Here is a 16,514-nt window from a genome sequence, read left to right as displayed (position 1 = left end):
TGTCGCCATGGCGCGCGTTGGAGTTCGGTCTGGCGTTGATTTGACTTTATTGGGGGGCTTTCAGCTCCCCAGAGGTGCTGGGCCGAAGCGAGTGGTAGCGGTGGAGCTTCACCATCACCACCAGCAGCTGGTCCTGCCACGCTGCTCTGTACCGCAGCAGCAGAGTGAGGTGCTGCCTCATGGCGCATTCCCGTGTGGCGGGGGCTGCTGAGCAGGCCCAGTGCTCTGGATCCCGGCTGACTGGGTTGTCCCAACCCTGTCCTGAGGAAGGACTGGCAACAAAGATGATTTGCAGAGCGACTAAGATGGTTAAGGGAATGGAGCATCTCCCGTGTGAGGAAAGGCTGAGGGAGCTGGGGCTCTGAAACTTGGAGAAGAGGAGCCTGAGGGGTGACCTCATTAATGTTTACAGATCTATAAAGGGTGAGTGTCAGGAGGATGGAGCCAGGCTCTTTTTGGTGACAACCAATAATAGGACAAGTGGTAATGGGTTCAAACTAGAACACAAAAGTTTCCATTTAAATTTGAGAAGAAACTTCTCCCTGGTGAGGGTGGCAGAGCCTGGCCCAGGCTGCCCAGGGGGTTGTGGAGTCTCCTTCTGTGCAGACATTCCAACCCGCCTGGACACCTTCCTGTGTAACCTCATCTGGGTGTTCCTGCTCCATGGGGGGATTGCACTGGATGAGCTTTCCAGGGCCCTTCTAATACCTAACATCCTGTGTGATTGTGTGATGGTCCTGTTAGGTAGCTTAGGTAAGGGAATGAGCTATTCTGGCTTATTGATGGGTTCTGCAGACATGAATAATGACTGTGACCTCCATGAAACCTGTGACCATTTGGTGATGGTGTGACTCAGAGTGTGGGGTGATCACGAATTGTAGTGTACTGGCCTATGCTTGTGCACCGAATTTGGCAAAGGCTTACCTGTGATGAGCTAAGCAAGCAAATGGTGCCTGAATAGTGCCCAAAAAATAATGTTTCTTTTTTTCTTCTTAGATTATGATCTTTATGCCACAAAAGACAGTACAGTTTGTGACAGGTCAGGCTGAACAAATGCTGACTGCCTGTCATCATCCTCCTGGATATTATATATATACATATAGCAACTGAGCCAGTCACTGCCTTTTCTAACTGAGACACGTATCTGTCTTGCCATTGGTCTTTATGGAGCTTAAATGATCCAAGTTATCTTTGAAATTCTTTGTTTTGCTCCAAGTTGATTGAAAATGGCCTGAAGATTTGGAAATTATGAGATCTTGGGGACAGAAAGTGTAGTTGCATAAGCCTTGTTTGCTTTCTAAAGCAAACTAAAATTCTTTTGCATATTTTTACTAACAGAGGGCATGTTTTTTAGCAGTAGCCACAATATTATAAATACAAGAATACACTTTAGTATGAAAATATACTCACTGTATTTAAGGAATATAATTAAGATGATGTTTTAAAGCAGCTTTAGGCAAAATTTTATTATACTGCACCTGTGCCTACTGATGTTGCAGACTGGCACAACTCTTCCTTAATTTGTTTATTCCTTATGTTACTTTAGAATCCCTTTATGTTGTTAGGAAGGGAGCTTTTTAGGTTTCATCCTTAAACTCTTTTCAGCTTTACCCGTATCTCACTGCAAAACAGCAGCAAACAGAAAACTGTTGCAACCCTTCAGAAAAAATGAGACTCTAGTGGAGTAATACTTTAAAAGACAAAATGCTGTTTGAGTTTGCAATAATGGGCCCCGTTATTGAATCTGAAAATGAGTAGAATGGATTGAAAACAAATTGTAGGTTCCTCTGCCTGTTGTGCTTTTTATCCATCCTTAGTTGTTTCTATTACTGAGTTAGTCTGAAAAAGAGCATGAGTTATCTCAGAGCCTTCTGATCAGGCCTTGGTACAGTTCATTAAAGTCGAGGATGAGATGCCAATGCAATCATGAAGGTGTCCGAAACATGTTGCTCTTAGAGCTTGTTTACAGTTGTTGGTTTATTTTTTTCTTTAACCAAAATTGCATTATCTCGAACAGCTTATATTTCATAAGCAAAGTTTCCATTAGCCCTGGAAATCATGATGAAAGTCATTTACTTTTGTATTTAACTTGTAGCATGGCATTATTAATAATAACATCCAAATAATCACTCTTATCTGTGTTATCAAAATTTCAACAGGTACTTAGAGAAACAAAGTAGGTCATTTAGAAGAAAGCCTTGAAAAGCTCAGTGATGGTAGATGGTGTTCATAATACTACCAGTGTCTGATAGTAAGATGGAAACCTAGACTTTCCTGCAGAAACTTTGCAATTGCCATTAAAATAAATGACTGTGGCTGCCTGAATCATTCACGCTTGACTAATACAAGTGCCATATTTTTTCTTGTTCTGTTTGGCTGCCATGGTATCCAATTCCCACCTAAGTGAGCCTTGAGTATCAGTATACTGGAAAAGAGGCCAGTTGCCATGTGAGTGTCGTGTTCTTTACAGTCTGTCAAGGCCTGGGAGGGAAAGTCTTGGTTTGTGCTTGATTTAGTGAGGAGTTCTGCCTTGTCTGCAGCTCACCCTTGGGTTCATTTCATGATAAGCAAGGACTTTGCGCCTCCGTTTTGATTTCTGTTAAATAAGCTTTATGTTTTGGTTAGTTCTCCACTTTCCCATCCAGAAAAACATGTTAAAAATGTTATACATGGAAAAAAAAGCCTGCTAAATCCATCTTTGGGACTATGTCTGTGATGCGAATGAAAGGACTTGAGACTTTGCTGGCCAGCAAGGCAAGTGGCACGGTGACAGTGACATCCCTGCTCCAGCTGTCCCCAAAGTCCCCAATGGTCACAATCCCCATCTGCTTCCCTGAACCCCAGCCCAGGCAGGGCTGCCAGTTAAATAGCGTGGATGGTGACAAGTCAGTGCGCAAAGGCAAAATATCCTTAAGGTGCTGTCAGGTTTGGTTGGTTGGTTCTGATGTTGGTTTTGGGTTCTTGTGGTTTGTTATTGTTTGTTTCATTTTGTGTTTGGGTTTTTTTGTTGTTGCTGGTTGGTTTGGTTTTTTTTTTTTGTGATGTTTTGTTTGTTTTGGTGGTTTTTTGTTTGTTTTGTGGTGGGTTTTTTGTTTTGGTTTGATTTTTGTTGTTTTTGTTTGTTTTGACAAATATTGCTTGCGTGTAAGATGTGGGTATGTGTGAAGTGACTTTAAGAATGTGTGAAGTGGCATCTCAATAGATCCAGCGTCCTTGGTATTTTCTTCAAAAATGACCCTATTTCCTTCAGATATTGCCATTCAGATTGTAAAGTGTCATCATTGAAGTAATTGTGCAGAACTGATTAATTTTCAAACAGAACTCCACTTCTCCCTCGTTTTCAGACTGCGTTCGGTACTTTTACCAAATTGTTGGTGTGGTGGTGAGTTTTGGTTTGGGGGCAGCAGGAGGGGTTGGTGGGGCTTTTTGTGGGTTTGTTTGGTGTGTATGTGTGTGTTTTGGTTTTCCCTCCTGTGGTCTGTTGGCAAAGCAGCATTGCCTTCACTCTTCTGCATGTCCCTGCACCACCAGATTCCCTTGGTGACACATGAGGGAGGGTGTGATGTCACGCTCTGTGACCAGGACAAGAGGGTTCTGGGGGGGTTCAGTCAGAGCGGCGGGGCCAGCGGTGCAGAGCAGAGCGATGCCCCGGGGCAGGTGTGCCCAGCCCAGCGACCAGCGCCCTGGCGCTTGGGTGAGGGACCGGCTGGGGCTTTTTATCCTTAAACTCTTGAAAAAAATGCTGGGCTAAGGGTCCTTTAGCAGGAAACTTGGTTTCCTTTTCCTGATGTTTATGAGGAAAAGTGCCCTAGGTATTCAGAGGAAGTGTGCTAAAGCAAACTCTGCCAGTATTTGTCTTCCATCCTTCCAGCAGTGCTGAATGTCTCTTATTTTTATATTTAACCCTAGCTGATTATCTTCTAGAAAATGCCAGCAGATATTTGCCTCGGTTCTGGCCCTCAGGAGAAATGCCACAGCCCTCCTCAGAGGTCTTGGGCTGGGACATCTGGGCATCCCAGGGCACAGCAACACACGCCTAGCACAGGCTGGGCTTCAGTGTTTGAGCCTGACCTTGGGCTGAGGTGTTCCCCAAAACCTTTGGGCTTTCAAACCTGTGGTTGTACAGCAGCAGGAGCAGTGGGGGGGGGGGGGGGGGCGGGGAATAGGTGTATTATGGCATAAGTGGTTTTGTTAGATGGATTATTGCTATATAAACAAGTTTTGGAAAGTTCCTGGAAGATACAATTTTCTTGGCTGTTTTACTATCTACATCATGTTTTTATGGTAGCGGTTGTGTTGTGTGGGGGAGCTTCCTGATCTTTCTAGAGGCCACTAGGTGGTACTGCAATCCAAATAATAAAAACTACATGGGAAAATATGATTTTGCCTGCATTCCTGATCTGATTTGTTGTTGTTGACTTATTTTTTTTTAATGGATCACAATTTTAATTATTTTCCAGTTTGCTCATGTTGGAGCATGCCAGAGTCAACCTGAGTCAATTACAAGCTCTGCACAAAAACAGGTCCAGGACTCAGGAGAAGCTCAGCGTATAGAGGAGAGTTTGCCGCTAGCATACAAAACTCGGGAGCAGGTGGGTTACTGTGGCAATACAGACCATTTACAGAGCTCCTTTTTGCACGGTATCACTTGCTAAGTTGTAAGTAAGAATAGCACTTGCCGTAGTTAGCAAGGCAGTCAGAGCGGACTGGCAGACTTTGTGCCTCAGGGAGTAAAATGATTGCTGGCTGTGCTAAGGGAGAAACATATTTTGCTGTTACTCAGTTCTAATTTTGAATACTCAAAGTCCTGCTGTAGTTATTGCTCATTTCCAGCATCAGTTACTTTTCCCCTTTATTAGCTGTTATAGCTGTTTGAGACACACTTATGTGCCAGAATATATTATGATCAATCTCAGTCCAAAACCTGCATGTAAAGCCCTATAAGAACGTTTAATTGAAATCCAATTATCTGTTTTGGATTGAATGTCAAATTTCTCCATATTTAGGCAAAGGATTATTTTTTTGATCCTTAGAAAGTTAGAAGCTTCCCATTTGAAACACTTTTAAGGATTGCTTAAAAATGAGGAGATTCAGGGCAATTTGGGAAACAAACAAAATACTGGCTTTAAGAGTAACGCATACTTAAGATGTTACAATTTCATAAGCACGTTTTTATGTCCTTTTTTTGTAATTGCAGTGAGCTTTTCTTTACCCACCCACTTTGTGCACAGAACATTTTCTATTTCCATATTCTGTAAGCATAGCAATTATATTGAGTTCATTTCACAGATTTTGCTGTAATGAAGAGTAGAAATGGGTTAGGAAGGAATATTCAAAAGGGAAGTTTGGGGCTAGTGAAAAAAAAAGGAGAAGATTAGATTGTAACATGAGTGGACATTTTGCTGATATTAATGATACCTTTCTGTGGAGCATCTGGCCTTAGCCACTGTCTGAAAAGGAGAACCAGGTTCGATGGACCTTTTCTCACCAGTAGTATGACTGTTTAAAATGAGTTAGTGGAATTCCTAGCTGTCATAAATCAAGAATTAAAATGAGGTCAGTGATGAGAGTAGGAAAATGAATTAAAAGCTAAAATGTGGTGTTACTGGAACAATCCGAGGAAGTTTGTTTATGTGACATTTTTAAAAAGTGCTGATAGAATGTTGGAAGCTCGCTGCATGGGAAGCTGGATGTCTCTGCATGAGGGAACTCACTGGCTGTGAGTTAATTAATTTTCTCAGAAATGCAGTACCGTTTAAGCTTATATTACCTCTTATTTCTTCCTACATGATAGTCATATAATGATTCTGTAATAGATTTTTTTTTTAACCATTAGGTAATAGGGGGAATCCTTCCAGGAGATAATATTCAATATTTACCGTTTTGGTTTTGAATTCTCCTGCAGCATATAGGCACTAGTAAAAAATCACTATTCCTAAAATGTTGAGATTGATGTGTCATTTCAGTAGGATATTATAGCAAGTCTTACATTTCACTGACTTAGAGAGTATTTATTTTTGAACACATATGTGAGAATGCATTCGTTGAATTTACTTATCCATTGAACTACCGTCTGGTTGAATCTGTATGAGAGAACAAATGAACTTGTGGCATCATACCTAAAAAAGGTGGAGTATCTGTCTGGTATACCAAATACCCTAAGATACCATCATGCAGCTGACTCTGTGCAGGCAAATGTTGTGTTTAGTGATTCTTCTTGCTGGACCAGGCCCCCAGTTACATTTATCTTTAGAGCTGATTCAGATTCACTCACTCTTGAAATAAGTTTTAAAAATCATTTTGCATTAAAACTCACTCTCCTGTTTGGAGGTGAATATCATAGTTGGAAGATGAAAAATGTATTCCACAATGTTAAAAATAAAAATTGCTAGAGCATTTACAGGAAAAACATGAAGTTCCCAACATGAAGCAGGAAAATAAAGCTTGGGGAAGAACAAAGGCAATCTAAGAGTCCAGAAGAGTTTTCAGTGTTTCGATTTTTAGCTACTCTCATAATATTGCCATGATATTTAATAAACTTAAATTTAATAAATTTAAATAAATAAAAATAATAAATTTAAAACATTAACGTTAAATTACTTTTTTAGTATTTCTTTTGCAGTTGTCCTTTTTTTCTTCTAAAACTCTAGTTTCATTTTAGAGACTGCAAGAACATTATGTTAAAGAATCAGATTATAAATTAGTTATGCAATTAATACATCCTCCACTTCCCCTGCAACAAGCAGTGTACATGACATCCAGTACATAAATCGTAGATTAATTCAGTTTTGAGGTTCCTTTTGTAGTTCATTTTAATTAGCTTTAGGCTTACTAGAGAATCAAACAAGGCAATCTTGACATGTATCTAGTGTTTTGCGGCTTGCAGCCAGAACGTATCATTTCTTATTTGAAAATTCACACTTTTATATTAGTCATGTATATATTCAGCAAGTCAAGGGCATGCAGAGAGTCCACATTACCCTTAGAAAACTGTGTGCAGTTGAAGATTTAATATGTGAATACAATTTCTGTGTTAGAGCGTTGGCAGCTGTATCTTCAACATAAGAATATAAGAACTAAGACAGACTCCAAACTATGTGAAAATTCATATTTTTTCTATGATTTCTTTTTTCCAGAAAGCAGTGAACAACAATTTCCCATTTTCTTCTCATGACAACAGACACTGTCTACAGAATGTTGGAGAGTACTTTGATTCCGTGAGTACCCAGCAAGTTCATATCTCTCAGTCTGCCAGAGTTTAACCCCAGTATCCTTTATCTCCCTTGCAAAAAATATAGATGCTGAAAAGTATGTGAAGAGAAAAATGAAACCAGTAAAGGAAAACACACTTTTTTTAGTATAGGGAGGGGACTCCTGTGGGTCTGGCATGTGTGTACAGCAGCACACATGGTCATTGGGAGTGGCAGAACTCAAAGGAATGAAAACCCCATTATTTTGGTCTCTGACAGGCATTTTCTAGTAGACCTGTTTTTTATGTCTCAACATGGTTTTGTACCCAGTTTTATGTCCTTTTAGTCTGCTAAAAGTGCTCGGCTGTGTAATGAACTTTGTAAGAGTCTCAGCCACCCATACTTCACAGTTCACATATTTGGTTCAGACTCATCATAAGTTTAACCAAAATCCATAGGACAGCCACAATATATCTCCAGAATGTATTTTTTTCCAATACACATCTCTTTATAATATACCTGTTTAAATATATGTTGTAGAAGTCACAGCTTTGAGTAGAATTTAAATTGTTTTGGGCTTTTCTGTATGTGCAACTGTTTCAAGTTTTTCTGCTTGTCTTAGATTGTTGTCATCTGTCTTGGCTGCAAAGGAAATGGTGCAGTTCACAAGATAATGAGTAGAGGAGGAAGCAGCGGATTGTGATATTGGAAGTTTGCCTGACCTTGGGCTCTCATAGAACTAGATTTTTTTTGGTATTCATTATTCACTGAGTAACCTCTGTTTCTGTGCACTGTGTGCAATGTCTCATAGTTTTAGAGATACTGATCAACCATAATCCAAATAAATTTCCTACAAGCTACGGAGTGTGAAAACCAGGCTCTGTCTCTGTGTTTGGACACACAAGGGATAGCTTTGAAGATTCAGATTTCACGGTCTGTCTCCGTATCTTTATTGCAGTCCGAGCATAATATTATTAACCTATTTCTTTGGGTTACTCTGAAGATTAATTTAGCTGAGTATAGCTAAATAGCCTTGAGTATATACTGTGCTACAGAAATGCAAAGTCTTAAGTGGCTTATTAGTAATAAGAGATGGAAGGTCAACAGATTTCCCACTCTGTATGCAACTAGAAATGTTCATGCAGGCAAGTCTGTCAATATTATTTTTAACTTGCTAAAGATCAACCGTGAATTCTTGAAATTGCTGTGGTAACAGCTTTGTTAACTTCCTAGTGGGCTAGTGACTGTTACAAGATTGATTTGTGAAACTGTGATTGTCAGTCATATGTTTACTTGAGGTTTTCTTTCAATTTTTTTTCCTAGGGTATGGGCAGAAGGAAACCGCCACCAGAGAGACGGCAGCAGAACTCGCATAACTTCTTCCTATGGGCTCATGAATCAGTTCCCAGCAGGGAGGATGGCTTAACCGTTTATCAGACATCATTTGTGAAAGGACAAAGTATTGAGCAGCCATTTTGTAGGCGGTATCCAAAACACCACTCAGAAAAATCGTGCACTGGCAAACCTGTTCCTGGGAACGAAGAAAACCTGCAGCCAAAGAAGTCGTCTTAATCATAGAAACACCTTTGTAGCACTGACTTATATCATCAGAGCCTTTTCTCGAGATCAGAACTACTTGTTACTCAAATGGATGGTGAAATAAACACTTGTGTAAAGTGAATGTGGTGGTGCAGTCGAGAGTTCATTGAAATCAGCAATCGTATGTTCTGAAGACATACATTACTTTAAAAATTTTAATGAAGAGGAGCATTATAAGGAAAAGCATGATTCTATGTACTTTTAGAAATACATCTGTTAGGAGGACAGAGGTAGAGATTATACTCATGTTGTTCAGTACTGGTTGACCCTCATCTTGATACAGAAGCTCCTTCACCTCCAGAATGAGCAGTGTGGCTGTACCTCCCGCAGCCAACAGCGTCTGCAGTGACAGGAGTACTTAATGGAGCTGGATCCTCGGGGCTTTCCCACAACAGGGAGCCAGAACTGTGGGCTCAGGTAAGAGAGAAAGTTTTCTGAAAGGCTTCACGGCTATGAAGGCAGGTTACTAGATGAGAGAGAAACTAATTTAAAAAGGAGCTATTAGATTGCTGTGCAAGATAACTGTGGTGATTGGTTACAACACAGCAGTTGTAAAGAAAGGAAGGATGTTGGAAACAGTGTTTGACTGCATGTGTGTGCCCTCACAAAATGTGAGTGTACATATGGATGTGTCATTCATGGCAGTAAGGGGAAAAAACACCGAAGTGGAAAGCTGCATGAGGGTTTGAGTTGGAAAGAGCTCATGATTTTAGAGTTGCACGTACCTAAGGAAGTGAATTCAGAACCAATTGTCCAAGCCCTCTGCTCACAGAATACTTACTGGCTTTAGGATAGGGAAGGCATTAGAGTCAGACCTTCAAATAATGTGTTTTCCTCTTGTGCATAATTTCCATTAGTATCAATAAAATAATAAACCAAACTGTATGTCTTTAAATATACAAGAAATAAGCTTGTTGCTATGCAAAATAACATTGACTAAAAAAATTTAAGCATAAGTTTATGGGATAATTTCCTTTGTGTACAAGGTAAATGGAAAAATAAACCCTCAACCCTTAGAATCCTCTGCATTGTAAGAGGTGCCTTGAAAATGAGCTATGTTAAGAAATTTCTGCCTTTCAGTGAATATATCTTTTTGTATCAGCATGCAATGGCTGACCTTTTTTGTGTGCCACCAAAATAGCTTGTATTGGAATATTTCCCCAAACATGTAGCAATTTTATTACCGCATGCTGAAATAATAAACAACGTTTTATTTTTTAATGAAGTTCCCCCTACTAAAGTTCTTGGGGTGCTGCACAATGCGCAGAAATGCAAAACATTAGCAAACAATGTAAAAACAGATAAAATGCCAAGTAATATAGTGTTATTAAAAAGAATTATTTTTTTCTCAAAGTAAAGACAGCCTGCCTGACAACTCTGGAGTCAGAATTTCCAGAGCTTTAGCCAACAATTTCATCTCCAAACTGATTCAAAACTAAAGCGTGTGCCAATCAGATGGTAAATGAAGTACCCCATGCTGTTTGGCATACTCAAGAGGGCAATATTGGACCTCCATCCAAAGGAAGAAACACATTCTTGCTGCATGAGTAATGTTTATCTGTGGTTTAGCATTACAACTGGATATGGTGAAATAAATTGCTGTGTTTTGTTATGCCTTTAAACACTGATAGAAAGATTCCAGATCCCCCCCCCATTTTTTTTTCATGTTTTTATGCAAAAATTGATTTTTTTTAAAAAAAAGTAACTGTGGATTAATAGATGTTCTCAACAATAATACAAACTGAAATACACTGTGCTGGGTTGAACAAAACAGGTGATTCCCACATATGCTCTCATGCTCTGGCTGAATTTCTTGGGTAAATAATGTGAGATACAATACAGTGAATTTCAAAATGAAAGACAAGTTGCTCAGATAAATTCCAGAAAGTCATAGCCTTGTGTACTTTGGATAGAAACCATCAGTTTTGTTTAATCTTGTGATAATAATGTCTCTGAGAGGAAGGCCCTATCGAGTTAAAATATTTTTGCAATATGGGTTTTTTCCCTTCTCAGGGGATGGAAGAGAAGGGAGGAGGGTTGGTACCTCCCATAGAGGTTTCCTGGGAGTGCTTGGAAGTGCTCCCAGCTGGTGGTTAATTAGGATCAGGTGTGTGTAGGTGGGCTCAGCAGAAGGAGCAGACTATGGGTTAACTCAGGTGGTGCTGATAAAGATGGACTTTTTTTGAGCCTTTTGTTATTAAAAAACAAAAACCTCCACAAACAAAAAAACCCACCCCCACAAAACAAACAATCAAAACAACAACAAACACAAATAAAAACTCCAAGTAAGTTTGTTGCAAAATTTGCTTTAATAATATTGTCAACAATTTGAGCACAGCTAAAACCTCTTTAGAGAAACAACCAGCTTCATACTATCATCCTTTTGAATGAGCAGCTATTGTTGCCCTTTGTTTTTATTCCTGAGCCTAAATCAATTTAGGGACTGTCTATACAGCTTTCTTAAGAAGTCTCTTTCCTGTTAATTGAAAAGAGCTTTCAGTATAAATTCACGGAACTCAAGCAAAACTAAAATATTAAGCCAGGGGGCTGGGCAGACAGATCCAAGTCTCTTTGGTTTAATGAGCTGCTACTCATCAGCTGAACCCCATAAGGTTGGTGCTGAATAGGCCTGAGCTGAAGAGTCATCTTGGTCACTTTTGGTGCCCTGGTTAAAGACAAATTGCTTCTTGAGTTGCTTGTGTCTGCATGCTTATGTCTACTTGTTTAAAATGTTTTTTTTTGTTTGTTTTTAATTTTATTCTTTCTGTCCTGGTTTCTGATAACTAGACCTGAGAAGATTATCGCACTTCAAGCTGCTGTCTCTTGGACCTTGTGGCCTCCTGGTAAGCTAAATGTCAGCTTTTATAGCTGTTTCATTTGAAGTGTTGTGAACTATGAAATGCTTTTAATAGGCGTTTTGACTCTGATAGGGAGACTATGGAAGTTGTATGGTAGCAGACTGGTCTGGGTACAGTAGGAGGCAAAATTTAAATTTTGCCTTTTGTTTGTTTGGTGTTTAAAGAAGCCTAAAGAGATGCTTGAAGCCTGAGCTGCCTGGCTCAGGGGAGGGCTGGGTGGAACGGGGAATGTTGCTGCTCATGGAGCTTGGAATTCAGTGGGGATGCAGCAGCTTGACTTCCAAGTCATCTGCTGCTAATCTAATCACTCTGTGTTCATAATTGAATCAATCCATGTACCTGAAATGTTATTTCTCAGCATGTGCTCTCAAGGTTAGTCTGAGTGAAGTAACTTGATATAAATGTTGTACTGAAGATGAGCCCTTCTCTGGGCTACACAGTTACACGGTAGCAATGCTGTTGGAGATCTGTCTAAACCTAAAACTGGTACTGATTTATTTACAGTGGTATAGTTCAAGTGTGGTTAATACTAAAATCCTATCAATGTTCTTATACTAGTTTAACTTAACTAGCTGAGCAAAATATTGGTATAACTGTGATGGTGCTGATGTTGAACTGAAAGTATAGGCCTGTATTGAATAGAAATGTTTGTGTTGCTACAGTGACCATGTTTGTTGACAAGAAATGAAATTTCTGAAATGTAGTAGAAACTTTGCATTAGGCATCTCTATTTTTAAATCGGAGTCTGCGAACTTTTAAAAACTAGTGTTGTTATTCCTTAAGCTCTCCCTGCTGTGTTATCTCATGAGCAGTAGATAGCAAGTACAGAGACCTGTTCCACTCTGGAGTAGGAAAGGACTGTATAGAGCTGCCTCATCCCAAATTTCTTGGTTTATGCCTGTCTGCCCAACAAAGTAATAAAATAATGAGCTGTTAAAACATTATCTCTGGAATATCTAATTAAAGAGAAGTCTATTCAACAGGGCAGTAATCCTGACTGACCTTAATTTGGCCATAGTGGGTGTGAGTGAACCATTAAAGCAACCAATTTATGATTCAGGCAGGCAGCTGTGTAGCATTTATGAAAAGCAGGTTATCAGCTTGCTCTCTGTCTGATCATGGTTTGTTATACTTCTGTATATTCACCTGGAAGTGAAATATCTCAAATTATCATTTCTTAAATGTGGTGTATGGAAAGAAACGTACTTTAAAATAGGCAAGTTCCAGCCTGATAGAATCAAAGAGGTGCTGGTCATAGGGGACCTCTGGGACTTGTCTAGTGCAGCTTCCTGCTTAGGCCAGACCCTTGTCAGCACAGGATCGGCTCAGCCATGGCTTTGTTGATCTGAGTCTAGAAAGCCTCCAAAGACGGGGCTTGCACCAGCTCTCCAGGTGACCTGTTCCAGCACTGCAGTGAGAACATCTCTGAGCCTGCTCATGGGAAGTGCTTCTCAAAACCTTAATCTCTCCTGAAGCCAACGGGTGAAACTATCTGTTTGAACAGTCTGTAAAACAGGTGTGGTGTATTATTGTTGGTTTGTGGTTTTTTGTTTGGTCTTTTAAAAGAGCTGGCTGAGCTTGCATTTTCTGAGGATATCTGATTCTGTTTATAGCAAAAGTGGAAACTGTAGAATTTGCAGAGGCTGTATATATTGGAACTCCTGTTAATCTGGTGGAAGATGCTGGAGACACTCAGGTCCCAGAAGTCTTCCATGAGTGCCTAAAATGCTACTTCTGGACAAGTCTAAAGTACTTTAGTCTTGACAGCACCAAGCTGAAGCCTGTATTGGGGAGAAGATCCCCAAATTAATTACTCTCATGTCATCACGGTGCTTTAAATTGGAAAAAAGCTCAAACACATCAGGTTCTTCAGAAGGTACATGAAGAGCAGCTATTATCATGTCTGTGTAAAAGCTTAATTACTACACCACTCATTTGAAATAGGCTCTATTCTTTCCTCTGTTCTTGCATTACTTCAGGAAAAGGGTTATGGCTTATTACACAGTGGTGCAAGTTTTCTTTACTTTCCTCTCCCTGAAACCATCTCATACGCATGGAATGTTTAGATGTTCATTAAATCAGCAAGAGAAAGTTCACGTGTGTACACGAGAGAGTGTGATGATCGAGCCCAGGGTTTGGACGCCACCAGGGAGAGGGGGTTGTGTGGGTCAGGGTCCTTGTATGGCTTTTAAATTAGAAGTAAACATTAATTGAGGCAAGGACTGGAACTCAGGTCTGCCTGCTCGCAGGTGAGTGCCAGAGAAAACCCTACGTTTGCTTTCAAGCCCAGTATTTAACTATTTCATCCAAAATGTGGCAGCTCTGGGAGGAGGGGTGCGGAGTGGGCTTTTCTCCAGAATACCTGAACCAGCTCAGCAAATTAGAAGAATTTTAGGAATTCTGTGCATAGATTTGCTACAGAGTATTTAAAGTTTTACTGGAGACCTTGTTGCTTGCCAGTGTATTATTTTAAGAAACTAATGGCTGTGTATATGTTTTTATGATCCCTTTCAATATTCTATGGAATGAGAGACAAATTTTGTAATTTGAAGCATGCTGTCTCTGAAACAAGTGTTTTTTTTTTTTTTTAATTTAAGATGAACATCCACTCTCCCTTTGTCATGCTGCCACTCCCAAAAATAAAGATCATGTTTAGATTGTCCAGCATATTCTAATACCTACAAATGGCAGTGCCTGCAATGCAAACAATCAACAGAAGTATCAAGTACTGGGCTTGGGCGTAAATTCTGGTGAGATCAGGCTCTATAATACTAACCAGACATTCATGTCTCAAATGGCATTTTAGGCATACATTAATGACCCTAAGCGACAGACCTTCTCATCTTATTGCTTAATTAATCAATGGCCCAGTGGCACATTGGCAGTGCTGTTTTTCAAGCTGTGCCTCCCCTCAGATGGTAATCAGATGGTATATGGCTGTATCTACTTATGGGAAAGTCAAAAGCCAATATATAAAGTTTAATTTCCTGATTCCCTTGGGATATAGTGATTCTTTTTAACAATGCTTCTTCAGTTGAGTTGAAATTAAAAAACAGCATGATCAACATATTGTGCAATATTTCATGGATGGAGTTAAGTACCAAGTTTAAAGATTTAAAGGAGAGAAGAGAACTGGGGGGGAGGGAAGACTGATACAGAAGCAGAATATTTTCCATCAAAAATGCCTAATCTTATTTTTGTTAGTGGTGTTAAACTCTTGAAGACAACTTTTAAGCATTACTGTGAAAGTTTTCTGTGCATATGTGGCATTAATTTTCATTCAGAATTAAGCCTGATATTTTTTGGAACAGAATTAATGTTTAATCTTAAAAATATTTTGCAACTTGCAATACAGCTCAGTGCCGTAGGAGGGCAGATGTGTTGGATGGCTTTATTCTGAGTTGTGTTAGTGTGAGATCTACTATAGTGAGTTGAATTATTGGATTTTTCCTGGTGTTGGTGATCTCTCAGTCATGTCAGAGGAATACAACAACTTGATTCAGACACAAACGGAAATATGTAAGTCTTGTGGGTTTTGTGGATTTAAATATCTTTTTCCAGTTGTTCATTTCTGCTGCTTACAAAGTTCAAAGACTTTTTTCAAGCCACAGCTATTTTGTTTTGCCTTTGAGAGCTTGTAATCTGACTACAGTTGCTTATTAAATCACTGACAATATGCAGCAAATTAACAAAATTTGTTCTTTAGTTTACTACTTAAATGGAGCTTTTTTTTTTTTTTAGCGTCAAGTTTTCAATATGTGTTAATTTATGCTACAAGTTAAATTCAGGCTTAAATTTAAAAGAGCTTTAGCCTCTGGGTTAAATAATACCTTATGAACTTTGCAATTCCATTCAATCCATATTTGCCTTTTCAAGCGAGTGGAAAAATGAACGATACTTGTTTTGCTAGAGGAAGAAATGTGTGTGTTGGTGCTTTCATGGCTGGGAGGGTCCCTTCTGGCTGAGTAATTGGGAGGAGCCCGCTCCAGTGGTGGGTTCCTACACACTGAGTTTGTACCAAGGTCCCCACCAACAGACTGTTGAGATTCCGAAACACCTTCTCAGAAAATAGTTGTGATCTCCCCAGCCTGACTGTCTGGTTCTGTTGTTCCTGACCCCCGAGCATCACAAAAAGGAGCTCCGTGCTGAGTTAGGGAGCAGAGGCTGTCCTGCAGCCTGGGCGGCCTGCTTTCCTACCGTGATTGTAGCACAGAAGCTTGCAATGGGCAATACTATTTCTTCTGAAAATAGAGAAAAATTTTCAGCATCTTGAGCTGAAAGAGTGAGATGAAGGTTTCATCTATCTCCTCTAACGAAGTCCCTGAAGTAGGAGAGGGCTTGTTAAGCAGTGAAGACATTAACAGGCACAATTTCTAAGACAAATCCAGTCTTTCCCATGCAGGGATGACCGTGTGGCAGCCTGACCCTTTCTTGCCGTTCAGCTGACCCCACTTCTTCCCTTGGAGATTGGCCGGGTCTCTCTCCAAACGCAGGACGGCGCTTGTGGAAGGGATTCAGCCACATTCCCTGGAGCAGGACGCAGCTCTGAGCTGCGGAGGGAGCAAATAGGCTGTGGGGGATGATGTGGAAGAGCCGTCTCCTGCTGTCCCCAGCCCTGGCAGCCCACAAAAAGCAAACCCTCCTGCACTCTGCAAGAGGAGCTGTCACAGAGTCTCTTAGCACGTGGGCCAGCCCTGCCTCATAGGAGTGGACGCTTCGGTTCCATATCCTTCTACAACACGGCTTCAGACTATGGAATTGTCCCAAAGCATGGGTTTGGGACTATACATTAAGGAGGAAGCTCCTCCTGGCCTCCGTCCTGTCCCGTATTCTCTGGTTGCTCTTACATTTAAACTATCTAGATTTG

General features: G+C 40.2%; 1 protein-coding gene across 1 annotated transcript in view; it reads left to right on the top strand.

The window, feature by feature from the left end:
* Nucleotides 1-7: 7 nt before the first annotated feature.
* The window catches only part of TEX36 (testis expressed 36), a gene marked incomplete at its 5' end in the record, with an annotated part of 50,803 nt that continues 34,296 nt past the window's right edge, over nucleotides 8-16,514 (top strand). The window contains 5 exons of the mRNA XM_082054209.1: nucleotides 8-169; nucleotides 4,461-4,592; nucleotides 7,137-7,217; nucleotides 8,514-9,206; nucleotides 11,577-11,632. Coding sequence (XP_081910335.1) covers nucleotides 8-169; nucleotides 4,461-4,592; nucleotides 7,137-7,217; nucleotides 8,514-8,762 — 624 coding nt within the window. The 3' untranslated portion in view covers nucleotides 8,763-9,206; nucleotides 11,577-11,632. The remainder of the gene's footprint in view (nucleotides 170-4,460; nucleotides 4,593-7,136; nucleotides 7,218-8,513; nucleotides 9,207-11,576; nucleotides 11,633-16,514) is intronic.

This window comes from Streptopelia decaocto, assembly GCF_964273445.1.
Source record: "Streptopelia decaocto genome assembly, chromosome: 5".
In the NCBI taxonomy this organism is placed as follows: Eukaryota; Metazoa; Chordata; class Aves; order Columbiformes; family Columbidae; genus Streptopelia; species Streptopelia decaocto.
Note: the sequence above shows the minus strand (reverse complement) of the source record. Positions and strands in the feature narration are given on the sequence as shown.